This window comes from Adiantum capillus-veneris, chromosome 18, assembly GCF_014529385.1.
Source record: "Adiantum capillus-veneris isolate H3 chromosome 18, ASM1452938v2, whole genome shotgun sequence".
Lineage (NCBI taxonomy): Eukaryota > Viridiplantae > Streptophyta > Polypodiopsida > Polypodiales > Pteridaceae > Adiantum > Adiantum capillus-veneris.
Window position 1 is genome coordinate 29,238,429 of NC_140948.1, and position 16,296 is coordinate 29,254,724.

The window sequence follows — 16,296 nt, forward strand, 5'->3', positions numbered from 1 at the left end:
GCAGTCCCTCGAGGTTTGACCGCGCCCAGGGCCTTTCTTCACCATGGTCCAGGGTGCACCCAAATGGCACTACAGACCACCTGTGTGGCTCTTTCCTCCTCCCATTTTGTGATTTAGCCCCATTGTACATATTTGTTTACTCACTGGGAGAGTCTCCCCATGCTTTTGATGTAGCCCTCTCTAGTAGAGGTGGTTTGTAGCCCTATGGGCAGTTTTATTAACTAATGGAAGGATTTTTTTCTTGAAAAAAAATATATATAAAAAGAAGTACCGGAAGGGGAGCTAGACATTGGGATCAATGCATCAGGAAGCGGAACTCCTCCGCGTCGTCTCGACTACTTTGAGTTTTGTAAGTTCAAGTGTAAAAGTTTCTATTCTGTTCAAGTGTTACTAAGAGATTACCGTCTTGTCAATGCCAAGCCAGTTACAACATGAGTAAGCTCGTTATATGTGGATCAAACAATTCAATAGAGGATTGTTGTCCTCTTTTATTGCCATATGCTACTTTGCACCTTCTACCTCTGAATGTGCTAGTCCAAATGTGCAATCTCCTTATGTGATCAAGGATGATGATATTTTAGAGCACTTGAGAGCAGGAGGTATCATGTTAGTTGCAGTAGACTGCCCCCCATTGATAGTCCACAAAGACATTCTTATCCTAGATACCAATCTTCTAAAGAGACAAATGATGTCTACACTTCTGAGATCTTTAAATTGCTATTAGATGTGGATCCCTATGCAGCTTCAAGTTTGGGTCCAATACTCGTACTTTTGGGTTTGGCTGTACTTTTGAATCAATACGTACTCGTACAGTACATACGTGATGTACATACTTTTTTATATTTTCCTCATATCTCTGTTAAGTAAGATATCCATTGTCATGATTCGTATGGGATTATTGGACCACAAATATAAGAGCCCACAATGACCTTAACGCTAAAAAAGAGATCAAAAGACACAAGAAACAAGATTAAAAAAAAAGAGAAAACACCCCATACTCATTTCCCCGCACTCATACATTGTGACGCACAGTCTAAGTCATGATTGAATGTACACAATTCAAATTCAACGATGATTTGGTGTTTGCTGAAGGAAAAACATGTTTGGTTTTGATTGCAGATTGAGTGACTGGGAAAATAGTCTATCTTTCCTTTGGTCCTTTCAGTTCTATATTCTCAATGATACTTAACATAGAAAGATCTAGTCGTACTTTACCTACTCTTTTTTGGAGAGCATACCATACTACATATCGTCCTGCACCGTATCGTACGCATCGACCTACCTTGGGCAGCTTTGACAAAGCTTACAAACCAGCTTGCAGGCGTTACTTATGCAACTGCAGCTAGAGCCTTCTCTTGTGGTGCAAGGAGACATGTTACTGGTATGACGATAAATGTTGAGAGACTACAGTCAGATTACAAAGAGAGGTAGCAACAAGGGACACCAGACACCAACAGGCACAGATTACCTTACAACAACCACAGTTGCCAAGAACTCATTGCCCCCAAAAAGATCTTGAGAAAACGTTTCCAGAACCTTGCGTCTCTGGAACTTGCATTTCTTCAAAGAACAAAATTTTTGATTTTGTGGTTTCCATCTTTCTATTTGAGCTTCCAAGTAAACCATGACTTCTAAAGCACCTAATACACCAGAATTAGGTCTCACATTGATAGAAGAGTTCAGTTTAATGGCCAGTTCTATGTGGTTTCTCTGTAATTTCATCTTCTCTTGAGTGGGGTACCGATTGGTTGGCTTCAAGTTTCTTCTTCCTCATCCTGGCGAGTTCTGAGACAGCTATTTTTCCCCTTGGCAGGGTAATTTTCCTAATCCCAGACCTAGTCTTCTCCTCCACTCATTGATGATTCAATATCTTAAATCATTTTGACAATCTATTTTTAAGAGACGCTAGAAACTCTTCTCCTTCCTTTGCCCTCTTTAGGAGAGGGTTCCCCCCTTTATTGATTTGTATACAGTTTACTTCACCTTTTGGCCTTGGTTGTATGGTTATCAATGCTTGTACTGGCTTTATGCCTTGTTGCATCCCTCCATTGTTTTACTTACTATCGACTTTTGCTTTGTCAAAAAAATGTTTTCTTGGTATGAGTAATGGAGCCCTGTCTGTGTGTCCATCCTGCGCGTGCACACTCGCGCTGTACATTCACGCATGTTGTGGATAGGTCATATCATACAGAAGCCTTTCACAAGGATTGATAACTCCACTGACATATCCAGGTAATCAATTTGTGTACCTTGTCAGCATCAAGATACTCGAAGATCTCTTGAACACTTCTTGTTTTGATGCTCTCAAGTAACTTGGAGGACCGTGAGCCAACATATTGACAATTGGCCAACTCTTTAGCTTTCTGAACATTTCTGTCTATTAATGTGCGCTTCTTATTATCAAGTGTAAACTTTAGCTGATAAAGGAAGTCCCCTATTGGCATTGCATCTGCATTCCTCTGTAAAACAATCAAAAGTCAATTATATCTTTTGAAGGGCCTCAATGGAAAACCTATACACTGAATTAAACAATCACCTCAGCATAGGGTCTTCGCCCTGTTTGAGGATGAAACAGCTCTTGTCCTGTTGTAGGATCGACAGGTTTTAGCTCATTGTCCTGCCACTTCTGCTTTTTCTCAGCTAACTTTGAAGCATACTGGAGCAGCCGACTGAACACATTGCCTTTATTTGGCCCATCCTGCCGATAAACATTCCCAGAATTCCACTGTGGGTTGATCATAGGTCGAAAGGTTACACTGCAAACATACCAATAATCAAAAATCCAAGGACCAACACATAATCTGACATATTTTCATTATTAATATTATCTCTGAGACATTCAAGCACAAGATAATTGCTATCTGAAATCAGGTCTAAAAAGATACGAACACGAAAGAGGCTGAAACACGTGCACAAAACACAAAATCAAGACACAAAGAAAGAGCATAATAAAGAAAGACAAACTTCTGACAAGCATAAATAAACAAAAACAAAATAATGATTCCCTTAGAAAGCACTTTGACAGAAGAGATCGGCAATGTAGCTAACAGAAGCTTACTTATGAAAGTTTGTACAAGAACTCAAGTTCAAAGTCATCCAATGATGGATAAGATAGCCCAAAGACTTGGCTGCCCAATCTCGCTAATTTTGCTATTTCTTTTTAGTCAATTAGAATATAATTCTCAGGTTAGGTTTCAAACAGTTTATTTCACAGGAGGGTACTTCTCATGCATCAAAAATTGACTAGACTCTAGAGTATCGTGAGGGGAATATTTCATAATTTGGGAAGGGCAGACTGGTGTTGAATTCGGTGATGAACATGGGGTCCTTAGACCATGCAACATATATGTCAACCTGCAGATTTGTGTTTAAGCATGTATCCGCATGAGTCTTCACCCACGGATGCCCAAACAGGTATGAATGTGATCTGCCCACAACAAATTAACCCTTTGCTGAGACATGCATAATAATTGGGTGATAAAACCACCAATTCCTAAGAATTTTTTATGGTTCAGATGAGTTTAAAACGTTTTGGCCTTCTATTATCTAAATGTCCCATCGTCGATAGTGTACACTGTAAACATCATTTAATATTTATGATATAAAATGTGTTACATGGGCATCAATGTGCAATTACATGGGCAGATTTTGTCCCTCTTCTTTCTATTGTTGGGTCTCCCCAACAGCACCAAGATAGTTCGGCTCACTTTTCTCATGAAGAAAAGTTGTTTCAGCCACTTTCTTCACAAGGTATAGATCTATGACAGAGCTATAAGTAATAATAGGACCTTCAAAAGTGATTATTCTCTTGCATATGATCACAAAATAGCAGATTTTCTCTCAGAATATTTGATTCCAGCCTGAAATTTGTTTGTGTGGATTATACTAGGACCCGGACCAGCTTAAGAAGCCAGAGGGTACCAACAAACAGCTTAAGCACCTCACGCCCAACCAAGTACAAACCTTCAAAGAGCAAGGAAAATGTTTTAACTATGGTGAGAAAGGACACACCGACTGCCCTATTTGGCAAGAACCAGAATCTTCGAAGGAAGAACAAGCAAAGAAGGAACCCCCTCCACCAAGCTCGAATTCTATTCCTGATGTTCGAAAGCATACGGAAACGGAATAAGGAAAGCATCAGCTTCTAAAGGGTTGGGAATCTGTGAATAACCATCGGGTATTGATCCTCTATGATCCTAGATCAACCGACAACTTTATCTCATTGGATCAACTGCAGCACGCTTGGGCCTCACACCGGCTCAACTTGGAACTCCGGTCACTTCCGGATCAGCATTCGAGGGGTTGACAACCAATGCAACTCACGTGCAAGGGCAGGTCAAGCTTCGGATTGGCGAGTACAAGGACCACGAAACATTCTTGATGGCACCCATCAAGGGATGTGATATCATCTTGGGTATGCCATGGCACTTCCATATGCAACCGGTCCCCGATTATGTGGAAAAGACCCTCGCTTTTGAGCACGAGGGCACGAACATTAAATTTTTTGCTAAAGTTGGGGATTGGCTATTCCCTTCTGTAATCCGTATCTCCATTGAAAAGGAAATAAAGAAGTGCATTTCTGCTTACTTGATTTTTGCACAGGAAAAGGATAAAACTAGCGAGGATTCGCTCTCTAGTTTGAAAATTGAACATTTTCAAATTATTGAAAGGTATAAGGACTGTTTCACGGACACTCTTCCGGATAGGCTACCTCCGGAACGTTTGGAGCATCACCGCATTAATCTCCTACCGGGTAGCTCTCCCCCAAACCAACCCCCTTACAGGTAAGTCTTGCTTAGCAAGAGGAAATTTTGAAGCACGTTAACAAGATTTTGGAAAAAGGTCTAGTACGACCAAGTTCTTCGCTCTGCTACTCTCCAATTCTGAAGGTGCAGAAAAAAGATGGCACATTTCGAATGTGCATAGACTATCGATCTCTCAACAAGATCACCATCAAGAATCGCTTTCCGATTCCTCATATCGCTTTTCGCACTATCTTTTGACTTTATGAATTTATGGTAATGCCTTTCGGCTTGACCAATGCTCCTGCCACATTCAATCGAATGATGGATTGAATTTTCAGCCCACACCAAGCTTTTACAGGAGTGTTCTTTGATGACATACTCGTCTTTTCGAAGACCGAGGAGGAACATCAGAAGCACTTGGATATGGTGTTTTAAGAACTGCGAAAGCTTGAGTTGCATGTCAATGCAAAGAAAAGTGAGTTCTTTCTCACGGAGATACACTATCTCGGCCACATGGTCTCCCACAACCAAGTGAGTATGGATCCCGCAAAGATCCAAGTGGTACAAGACTAGCCTAACTCCCACTACGGTACATGATGTATGTAGCCTTTTGGGATTGTGTTATTTATATCGGAGGCTTTGCTCACGTAGCAGGACCACTTCATGACCAAACAAGGAAGAAGATTCCCTTTTGATGGGGATCGAGACAACAAGGAGCCTTTGATAGGCTTAAGTATTTATTAAGCCATGGCCCTATTTTGATGGGGATAGAGACAACAAGGAGACTTAAGTATTTATTAAGCCATGGCCCTATTTTGATAGTGCCAGACTTAAGGAAACCATTTGAGGTCCACTGCGATGCTTGAGATGATTGCATTGGTGTAGTGCCTAACCAAGAAGCCCATGCATTGGGTTATGAAAGTAGACGGCTTAAGGATGCAGAATTGCATGCCTCGATCTACAAGAAGGAACTTATGGCTGTGATTCACACCTTGTCTACCTGCAAGCATTATCTTCTAGGAGTGGATTTTGTGATCAAGACCGATCATCAGAGTTTGCAATATTTCCTCACGCAACGGAAATTATCTGAGAAGCAGATGAGATGAGCCAACTTCTTGTCTATGTTTCACTTCCAGATCCTTCAGACGGCTGGGAGTAAGAGCGTGGCTACGGACGCACTCTCTAGACAACCAAGGGTGAATGCAATTACTTTTGTATATCACCGGGAATTGGAATCACTTCCGGACTTGTATATGAACGACCAAGAGTTCTCCTCCATTTGGAGCAAGTTACATAACAGAGAGAATCAAAATCCTTATTCAATTCGGGATAGTTACCTCTACCACCACCAAGCAATCTGTGTGGCGGTGCCATTGAGGAAGAAAATCATGGATGAAGCACATGCTTCGCCTTGTGCACGTCATCGAGGTATTCTCCCTACGACCTTAGCATTGGAAATATATTTCTTTTGGCCAAGCCTTAGAGAAGACATCGATCAGTATGTCACGGATTGTTTGGTTTGCCAAAAAGTCAAGTACGATCAACATAAGCCGCCTGGGTTACTCCAACCTTTTTCTGTGCCTGATCAACCTTGGGAGAGTATTGCCATGGATTTTATTACGGATCTCCCAAAGACTCACACTGAAAAAGATGCAATCTAGACCATTGTGGATAGATTTAGCAAGCAAGCTCACTTTATTCTGGTCAAGAAAACAATCAAAGCGGATCATATGGCTAGGGTTTTTCTAGCACAAATTTTCAAGCATCGTGGGATGCCCAAGTCTATTGTGAGTGATCGAGATCCTTGCATGACAGGAAATTTTTGGCATGCTTTGTTTGACAACCTTGGCACAAAGTTAAATTTTTCTTCTACATACCATCCCGAAACGGATGGGCAAAGTGAGATCACCAATTCCACATTAATAGATATATTAAAATGCTATGTGTTGGACAAAGCAGTCGGCCAATTGATCTTACTCAATTTTGAAAAGGCAAGACTAAAGAAACAAGAGAGTAACGCTCGCTGCTGTTGCGCACCCCTCACCTGCCTTCGCCATCGCTCAGCGCCCGCTTCCTCCCCACCCTCGCTAGCGCGCGCTGTTGGGTAGCCCTCACGCTGCACTGCCCCGCGCGCTACTCACTCTCCACCTCCTCGCGCTGTGTTGCCCCCCCCCCCCGCGCACACACTTTTTTTTTGTAAATCTATTTGATTAATTTACTAGTGGGAAACCTCAAAGCGAGAAATACCCAGAACCTTTTTTGAAAAAGCAACCCCAGGAAAGCAGAGCCACATACAGGCAGATACACGGCGAAGGAAGTCTCTAGTAATGCAGCAATCCCACAAGAAGTGGCAAATATCCTCTTCTGTAGTGGAGCAACGGACGCAAGAGGAGGGGCGAATATGACGTGCCCTAAGGAAAGTGCCAACAGGAAGCACTCCAAGCAATCAACGCCAAAGAAACAGTCGCTCCTTCAAGGGCAAGTGGCTTTTCCACAAGGCAGAGAGAAGTTTCCTCCACCAGAGATCAGATTTATGCATGTGCCAAAGGGCATTGCAATGATCAGCAAGCCATGATTTTGGTAGAAGAAGAGCATAAATTCGACCCGCAGAAACATCTCGAAAAGGCGTTTCCCGAAGATCCCAATCAGACATGCGATCACCATCAGGTAAAAGTGAAACTGGCAAAAAGTCAAGCAACATACTTTGAAGTTCTCTCTAAAACTAACGGTAATGCATGCCCAATCCAAAACGGCGAGCGGCGAAGGGAAACTCAAAAGTATGTCCAGCCTCATCGACTACATCCTCAACCACATGAATGCCACGGCCAGAGAGAAAGTAAGCCTGGCGAGGGGAGAGGTCGACCAAAGTAAGAGAGAATGCTCGGCTCCAATGGAGACTCTCCAAACGAATCGAATCACCTTCCTGTCGAGGATTCCATGAAAGATGAATCGTAACCTCTTTCCAAGCAGACACCAAAGTGGAAGCAAGAGGACATCCAGGAATGTACCCTTCCATCTTGCCGAAAACCACCTCCCAGATAGAGGGTTGCCAATGGCCAAAAGAGGAAGTAACAACATGCTGACCAAGGTGTGCAAACATAAGAGTCCAAGGCTGAATTTGTTGCCAAGCGCAGGTAACAACATAGCTTTCCGAGCAAGAACATGCCTGCACAAATCCAAGATGTTAAGGCCACCCTGGCGTTTAGGAGTACAAAGCTTCTCCATAGACATCAAGCGCAAGCCTTTTATCTTAGCATTCGTCCACCACAAATGGGACAGAATGTCCGACTTAAGAGAATCAAGACAACGACGAGGCCAATGAATCAGTGGCAAAAAGAACTGAATATATGCCAATAGGATACTCTGAACAATTCGCACACAAACATGTAATGGCCAAGTGGATAACTTCCAGTAGTGCAATTTGACATTCAAACGTTGCATAACCCAATCCACTTTCTGAAAATGAGTGACATTCCATCCGATTGGATAACCCAAATGCCTAGTAATCACATTTGGAGAAACAATCTCACCTGGCCACAATAGACTGTGCCAATCACAAGAGCAAAGAGACAGAAGCTTCGATTTACAAAAGTTGACTTTAAGCCCAACCGCAATGCCAAAAAGTTCCAAGGCTTCCATAAAGCCTTTGACATCAGCCTTCTGATTACGAGGCATAAACAACGAATCATCTGCGTAAGCCTGGCCAACAAAGGTATGACCCGAAGGTAGCCGCAAACCATGAAGACGCTCAACAAAGGTCAAGTGATCAAGGTAAATCAACAGCGGGTGAGTGGCTATAGCATACAACAGAGCACTAAGGGGGCCACCCTACCTGACCGAACAACCAATCAAGAGCAGGTGAGTGGCTATAGCATACAACAGAGCACTAAGAGGGCAACCCTACCTGACCGAACAACCAAGAGGCCAAGATTCTGTTAATTCGCCTTCCAAGATCCCCAAAGACGTGTTGCATGCATACAAGAAATAAACCACATTGGCGAATGTTAGGACAAAACCCTAGGCACCTCATCGTGGCAGCAATGAAATCCCACTGTACAGTGTCAAAGGCCTTTTCAATATCAACTTGCATAACCAGCACATCCTGATGAGTGTACTTAGCATACTCCATGCCAATCATAACATTAGCCAAATTGTTTATAATCTGGCAACGTGGAATGAAACCATATTGAGCTTGATGGAGTCCTGCAAAAAGATGGTCCTTAATATGGTGCACCAGCATTTTAGCCAATATCTTGTAAATCACCGGCATCAAAGTAATCGGGCGCCAATGAGAGAATCGCTCACAAAGCGCTTGTTTAGGCAACAAGTTAAGTAAACCTTCTTTCCAGGATAGTGGCAAATCCTGTGTCTGCCATGCTGCATTTATCATCAAAGGCAATGGAAGTTCAAGAGCCTCCCAAAAGGAGAGGATGAATTCCACAGTAAGCCCATCCCAACCGGGAGACCGCCAACGGCCCAAAGCAAGCAACGCACTGTGCAATCCCGAGGCAGTGAACGGGTCAACAAGGAAACATGCATCCTGTGGGGAAATGACCAGATCGGTCTCCTTTATGATAGCTTATGGGATACTACCAAAGACAAATATGCCAAATTGGCCCTTGAGTCCTCCAGACGGTTACCTTTACAGGGGGACACATCATGCTGGTATGTACAGATGTCATCATGGTTCCAAATACATGGCTTAGCATGGACAGCTTGCCTCCCTTCCAGTACTCCCTTGATGCACCATCGCTGTCACTTACACGGGTGGAGATTACTAGACTCATTCGCCAATTGAACAACAGGAGGACATGGATAGAGCTAGCATAGGAGTGGGGCACAAAGATGGCTTTCTATAGAGAGCATCTTCTCCAACTCACAGGGGATGGGTTTGTGATTCAACCCAGCTATACGAATATACATCAGTCTCATGGGTTACGATGTGCCATTGGTCAAAAAACCGACATCTCCTCACCAGCTTCATATAGAGACTGGTAGATTCAAAGGGATACCAACAGCTAGCAAGATATGCCGCATATGCCATACAAAGCCAGAGACAGAGATGCATTATATATGTCAGTGCACAGTGTATTACGAGATACGCGCTCGCTTCCACTGTCTATTCAGAGAGGGCTTGGGACCTTTCTCAAGAGTCATGAGCTATCAGGACCAGAGATGTCTTGGACTGTATCTACTTGAGTTACGCAGACACATAGATAATATACAGAGTAAATCTGGAGAGAGACAATCCCAAAGACAAAATACTGATTTTTTCACACCAGACACTGGACAAATAGAGGAGCAACCACCACTGCAAAGCTCAGCTCATACTCACACCCCCAGTACTCTCATTCGCGGGTACTCTCATTGACCGAGCATTGGAGCTAGGGAGATCTAGATGCCCACAAGTGAGGAGAGGAGCTTCACAGCATCGATGGAGGCTACAATAGAGGATTCATGCCATACTATCTTGAAATCCAGAGTACAGATGAGGATGGATTCATCACCCATTATATCGACCTCTTGAATTGGGCACCCATTGTATCAATGGTCACACATACCCTACACAGTTCCAGCTAGTAGCACTTCTAGATTCATTTTAGGATCTCTTTTCTGTACCCAAACATGGTATCAAATTCACCAGTTTGTAATGGATTGGTCTCATAGGTCATTTTGGCCTTTTGAAGACATTAATATCTCTCTCTCTCTCTCTCTCTCTCTCTCTCTCTCTCTCTCTCTCTCATGCCAGAGATTTACTAGCAGAACTTCTAGCAGTTTTGTTTAACTGGGCCATGTGTGAGGGCTTGCCTGATACTTGGAGCCTATTGTACCTATCTTCAAGTCAGGAGACCCTATGGAGCCTGGGAATTATCGCACTATCATGATTGGACACACATTGGCACGGTTGTACGCATCTATCCTTGAGCAGCAGCTGAGTAGATGGGCAGAGAGGGAGGGGATACGCGCAGCCGGGCAAGCAGGTTTCAGGAGGGGTTTTTCTACTCTTGACCATATCTTGACACTCAAAGCCATCATTGAGGAGGGCAGATCGCGGGGGAGACGGATCTATTGTAGCTTTGTGGATTTCCGCAAAGCATTTGACACAGTGCCCAAAGCTAGATTGATGCACAGATTACAGCAGATGGGAGTACCCACAGAGATCATTTGGGGGGTCATGGCATTATACAGGTCAGTAGTGGGGCATGTACGCACCCCAGAGGGTCTATCCACACCGGTTTACTCCACTATTGGGGTGAAGCAAGGCTGCCCGCTCTCTCCTACTCTATTTGGTATGTATGTGGATGAGGTTTCTGACTACATTGAGAGAGATGGTGATAGAGGTGCACAGCTGGCAGGCACATGGATTCCACTATTGTTATATGCTGTGTTGATCTCTGACTCTCCGGAGGGGATGCAACGTCACTTGGATGCTTTGCATAGGTTTGCCCAGGAAAGTGGTTTGTCCGTCAACCTTGGTAAAACCAAGGTCATGGTATTTAATACCACCCCACAGTGGATCAGGAGGTCAACGCCCGCATTCACATACGGCCAAGGCTTCAGTACCACGTGCTATTGTGCAAGCAGAGCTAGTTGCCCCCCCAATAGTGGTTGAGGCGCTCTCCAGATCTGTCTCCTTCATACACCGCATGTGGGAACTTCCCAGAGACAGATATGCACGCCTTGCACTTGAGTCTTCTCGACAGTTAGCCATGCAGGGAGATATAGCATGCTGGTATGGGGAGATGACATCATGGTTTCAGGCGCATGGGTTCAGCATAGATAGATTGCCTCCCTTCCAATACTCCTGGATGCGCCCTCTCTGACTCTTAGATAGTCCGAGATCACCAAGCTCATTCGCCAGGACTTGACTCAGCTAGACACCAAGAGGACATGGATACAACCAGCACAGGAGCTGGGCACGAAGATGGCTTTCTACAGAGAGCATCTCCTCCAGCTTACGGAGAATGGTTTTGTAACGAGGCCCAGATACATGGACACCCACTTGTCTCATGGGATACGATGTGCTATTGGCCTGATACGCACATCTTCACACCAACTGCGGATCAAGACTGTGAGATATAGCGGAGTACTAGCAGAGGCCAGGACATGCCCCCTATGTGACATCGAGCCTGAGACAGAGTTGCGCTACTATGCCACTACCCCGTCTACTACGAGATACGAGGCCGCTTCCATTGCTTGTTCAGAGAGGGCTTTGGACCATTCTCTAGAGTCATGCAGTACGAGGATCAGAGATGCCTGGGTTTGTTTTTGCTCGAGCTACGCAAACGCAGAGAGAGCCTGATGAGAGGAGAGACTAGCCAGTCTCAGAGACAGATCACAGACTTCTTTAGAGAGACAGATCACAAACTTCTTTAGAGCTGCCACTAGACACCCGGAGGAGTTACTACCACAGCAGAGCTCGTCGCCTTACACCAGAGGCACACTGATCGACCGAGCGACTGAGCTGGGGAGATCCAGACGCCCACGACTGCGGAGGACTACACAGCATCGACGAAGGCTGCATCAGAGGATTCGGATCACTTTGGCTCGACATGCACGACGCCCAATCAGACTACTACGCCCGGTCAGACTACTGACCATGGAGGAGATTGATGAGATCCGCCAGCAACCGATGTTGGATCTCCTGTGATCTAGCTATCCGAGCTAGTTGCTTACCTAGCAGTTTAGGATTCCATAGTATTTTATTTTGTCATTTTGTCATTCTGTCGTTTTGTCATCTTGTTACTTTGACTTTGTATCAGATCCACCACATTGTAACTCTCTCTCTCTCTCTCTCTCTCTCTCTCTCTCTCTCTCTCTCTCTCTCTCTCTCTCTCTCTCTCTCTCTCTCTCTCTCTCTCTCTCTCTCTCTCTCTCTCTCTCTCTCTCTCTCTCTCTCTCTCTCTCTCTCTCTCTCTCTCTCTCTGTACAGCAACGCACGCAGTATATACAGCAGGACGATACGCTTTCCTCTGGCTGGACGACGCGCAGGACAGCAGTATAGCAATCATGTATGCATAATGTGGATTAACACAATGATGCCTAATGCAGACAGAGATGTATGCATAATGTGGTTTCCCTGACACTGTGCGGGAGATCCTTTCGTCCAAAACCGCAAGGTGAGATCCTTTTTTTTATTGCATACTCGCCCTTCTTTCTCCCCCCTCTCTGCTGCAACCTGAGCAATGCAGTGTGCTAAGATGACTCCACCCAAGGCGACAGCCACCTTCCGGCGGAAGATGCCTGATAATGTGTTGTCACCGAACTCTCAGAGAGCAAGCAAGCTCAGCAAGAGCAAGGATGAAACCATGTATGAAAAGGTTCAGATGATGATTCGGGTTGAACTCAATCTCATGAGAGCAGACATGGAAAAAAAACTTGTCAAAGCCAAGGAGGCATGCAAAGTCCAGCTGTATAACGAACTGACAGCAGAAATGTAGAACAGGATGAAGGCAGAAATAGAGGTAGCACAGGTCCTTTGGAGAATGTAATTGGATGAACAATCACCACCTTTGCGGTTTGGAAATCAGAGATGGAGAAGCGTATGAATGAAAAGGATGCCCTGATTGAAGGACTCAAGAGAGAGTTTGCAGAGTGCAAAAGTAAATCAGAAAAAGATAAAGATGCCCAGCCCACATTGATCGAGGAATTGAGCAATATCAAAGAGCGGGTAAAAACTCTTAAGGAGGAGGAGCAACAAAAAACACGGGAAGCTTGCTCGTGGGCAGATAGGCTCTTCCAAACGCAGAAGAAGGCGGACAAAGCGGAGAAGTGGATTGAGACTACAAAGAAAGAAAAAGGTGGAATGTCTACTACCACACCTCCATCCGCCATCATTAACTTGACCTTGGAGGAGGAGCAAAAGAGGAAGACGAGAGCTCTTCATGTACGTGTCACTGGTCTCAAGGACACTAACAATGTGGAAGAAGAAGCTAAGGAGCTTCTGAAACGAATGAACATCCCCGAGCCTACTCATACAAGGGCTTGGAGAGTGGGGAAGAAAGGGAAGGATTGGACAGGTAGCTCCAAAGAAAGAGTGCTCATTATACGCTTTCCTACTTGGGAGTCTAGGAAGGAGTTTTTGAAGAAAAGATCAGCACTCAAGAAGACCGGGATTTTCTTGGGGGATGATCTCACCCTAGCACAAATAGCGCACATGCAAGAGAAGATGTCGGAGATCAAGGCAACCAGAGAGAAAGGAAAAATTGCTTTTTACAGAGGAGGGAGAGTAGTGATTCTGGAAAAAAAGCACCGCATGACGGTGCGAGACCTATGCAACAAGCCTAAAACTAGCAGCATGGAATTGTAATGGGTCATTGAAGCTAGATGTGGGTGCCTTTGAAGACAGCTTCAGAGGAAAAGACATTCTTTTCTACTCAGAGACGCACCAGACTCCTAGTGGCACATTACCTAGAGAGAGTCGGGGTATCGTTGGGAGACTACTTGTAGACGGGAGGTGAGATCAAAGTATAGAGGACGTGGTGAGGAGGTGTGGCAGTCTTATTCAGGGAGGAGTTGCAGTCCCTCATTCGTATTGTCCGTAGAGATGAGCATGCCAGGTATATATGGGTCAAGGTGAGAGCGGAGACTAGGAGGCCACACTACATTGCAATATGCTATTTTCCACCAAGCACATCTCACTATGTATCCCCCAAGGGACAGTCACCGTATATGATTTTGGATGAGAACATATGGGAGTTCTCTAGAGATGGGGATGTTATCCTTCTAGGAGACTTTAATGCCAGGATGGGCCACTCTCATACGGTCTTCTATGATACCTCAGAATAGATGTTGAGAGAACTGGATGTCAGTGACATGGGTTTGGCCAAGTGTTTGCAAGATGAGGAGCACACTGGTTATGGGGGATATTTTATAGACATGGGGATTGCACATGGACTGGCCATTTTGAATGGCCTACAGAGATTTCCAGCATCGAGTGAGTTCACTTGTCTTCCTCACAGACATGGGGCTAGCACAGTGGATTATGTTTTGGCTCGGCCCAGTTTCATACCCCTGTATTCAGGATTTTACCTGGGCCCAGGCCTATTGGGGTAGCAGTGGATCATGCCCTTCTCACGTTTACCGTCTCTTTTCACTTCAGCACAGCTCAATTGGCACAAACATCTATACATACTCGATACAATTTCACATCAGAGATTGATTCTGTCTACATAGATGGCATATACAGACGCTTAGCTACTAGGAAGCCGGGACTTCCATTAGAGGAGCTTACCCAGATACTGACAGAGACATTACATGATGCATCAGCAGAGGCATATCCACATAGCCAGCCTGAGCACACACCCCATTCTGGGAGCATGCCTTAGGACAGTTGGTATGTTGAGGAGTGTAGAGAGATGAGAGCCACACTTCAGAGAGAGGAGCTTTTGGGAGTCATTACTCATAGACAGTCACAGATTTCCTTTCGACGGATGGTGTGACGGAAGAAGAGGGCTTATCTCGCTCAGCTAGAGAAGGAGTTGTATAAGCTATTTTCGAGCCACGACTCACGGGAGGCATGGAGATTCTTTCATGAGCACTCCCCTCCACCGGCTATCACATCCACTGAGACTTGGGGTGAGTATGCAGCATCTCTTTACACAGTTCCGGGACAGCTGCCTCTACCAAACCCCCCAATACCATGTCCAGAGACATGCATTGTCTTTACCGTTGAGATGGTTAAGAAAGCTATTGACAGTGTCACGATTGTGACTATGTTGCAGTATTACATCTACTCCTGATTGCAGATACGCAAAGTGCCATGCCAAGGAGAACCCCTACGCTTGGATAGTCACGACCCTTCCCTCAAGAGACGTGCCTCTTCACCAAAAGCCACACTCCTTCGACAACAACTGGTCACACCCCTTCGCTCTACGGTTGCGACTCTTCGTCCAATGGTTGCAACTCTTTGCCGAAAGAATGTGTCTTTGCGTCTAAAGTTGCGTCTCTTCACCATGAGACGTGTCTTTTCATTTGTATCTCTTCGTCTCCTATATAAGGAGCCTATTGTACTCACTTTTCAAGCATTCATTCAATCAATCAAACACACATTCAGTCTCTTGAGTCTCAATTTAATCTTAAGTATGAAGTTTTAATCTTAAATATAGGATTAGCACCACTAAACCTCACAGTGGTATCAGAGCAATTTTTTTTTTCCCCGGGACCCGAAGGTTGTGAGCCTCTCACCCGCGCCGCTACACTCTACCCCTCTCCCGGAGTTGTATGGAAGCAGAAGAAAGATGGAATTCAACTTCTTCGCCGATGGTATGAGGTAACTTATTTAATTCTACGCATACAACAGCAACATAAACAGAACGGAACGGCCATGAGTGTGTGCAATGTACCCGGCATAATTATGCACCCTTTCGCTTCTCTGTGCTCGCACCCTTTCTAACGAAAGGTCATCGCGATCGGCCAATTCTCCTGCAAATGGTCACACCTTTTCCCAAGTCGATGTGCCCCTTCGCGGCACCCTTCCCCACACACCCCGAAGGGCTGAAATCTGCAGCAAAGGGCTGAATTATGAAAATGCTGGCCTGAATTCTGAATT

General features: G+C 44.9%; 1 protein-coding gene across 1 annotated transcript in view; it reads right to left on the reverse strand.

Moving 5' to 3' along the window:
- Positions 1-16,296, reverse strand: part of LOC147435410 (uncharacterized) — a 90,234-nt gene that overhangs the window by 55,721 nt on the left and 18,217 nt on the right. Inside the window, exons 9-10 of the mRNA XM_086488475.1 lie at positions 2,537-2,756; positions 2,250-2,459 (exon numbers count right to left, since the gene is read on the reverse strand). Of these exons, the coding sequence (XP_086344601.1) occupies positions 2,250-2,459; positions 2,537-2,756 (430 nt within the window). The remainder of the gene's footprint in view (positions 1-2,249; positions 2,460-2,536; positions 2,757-16,296) is intronic.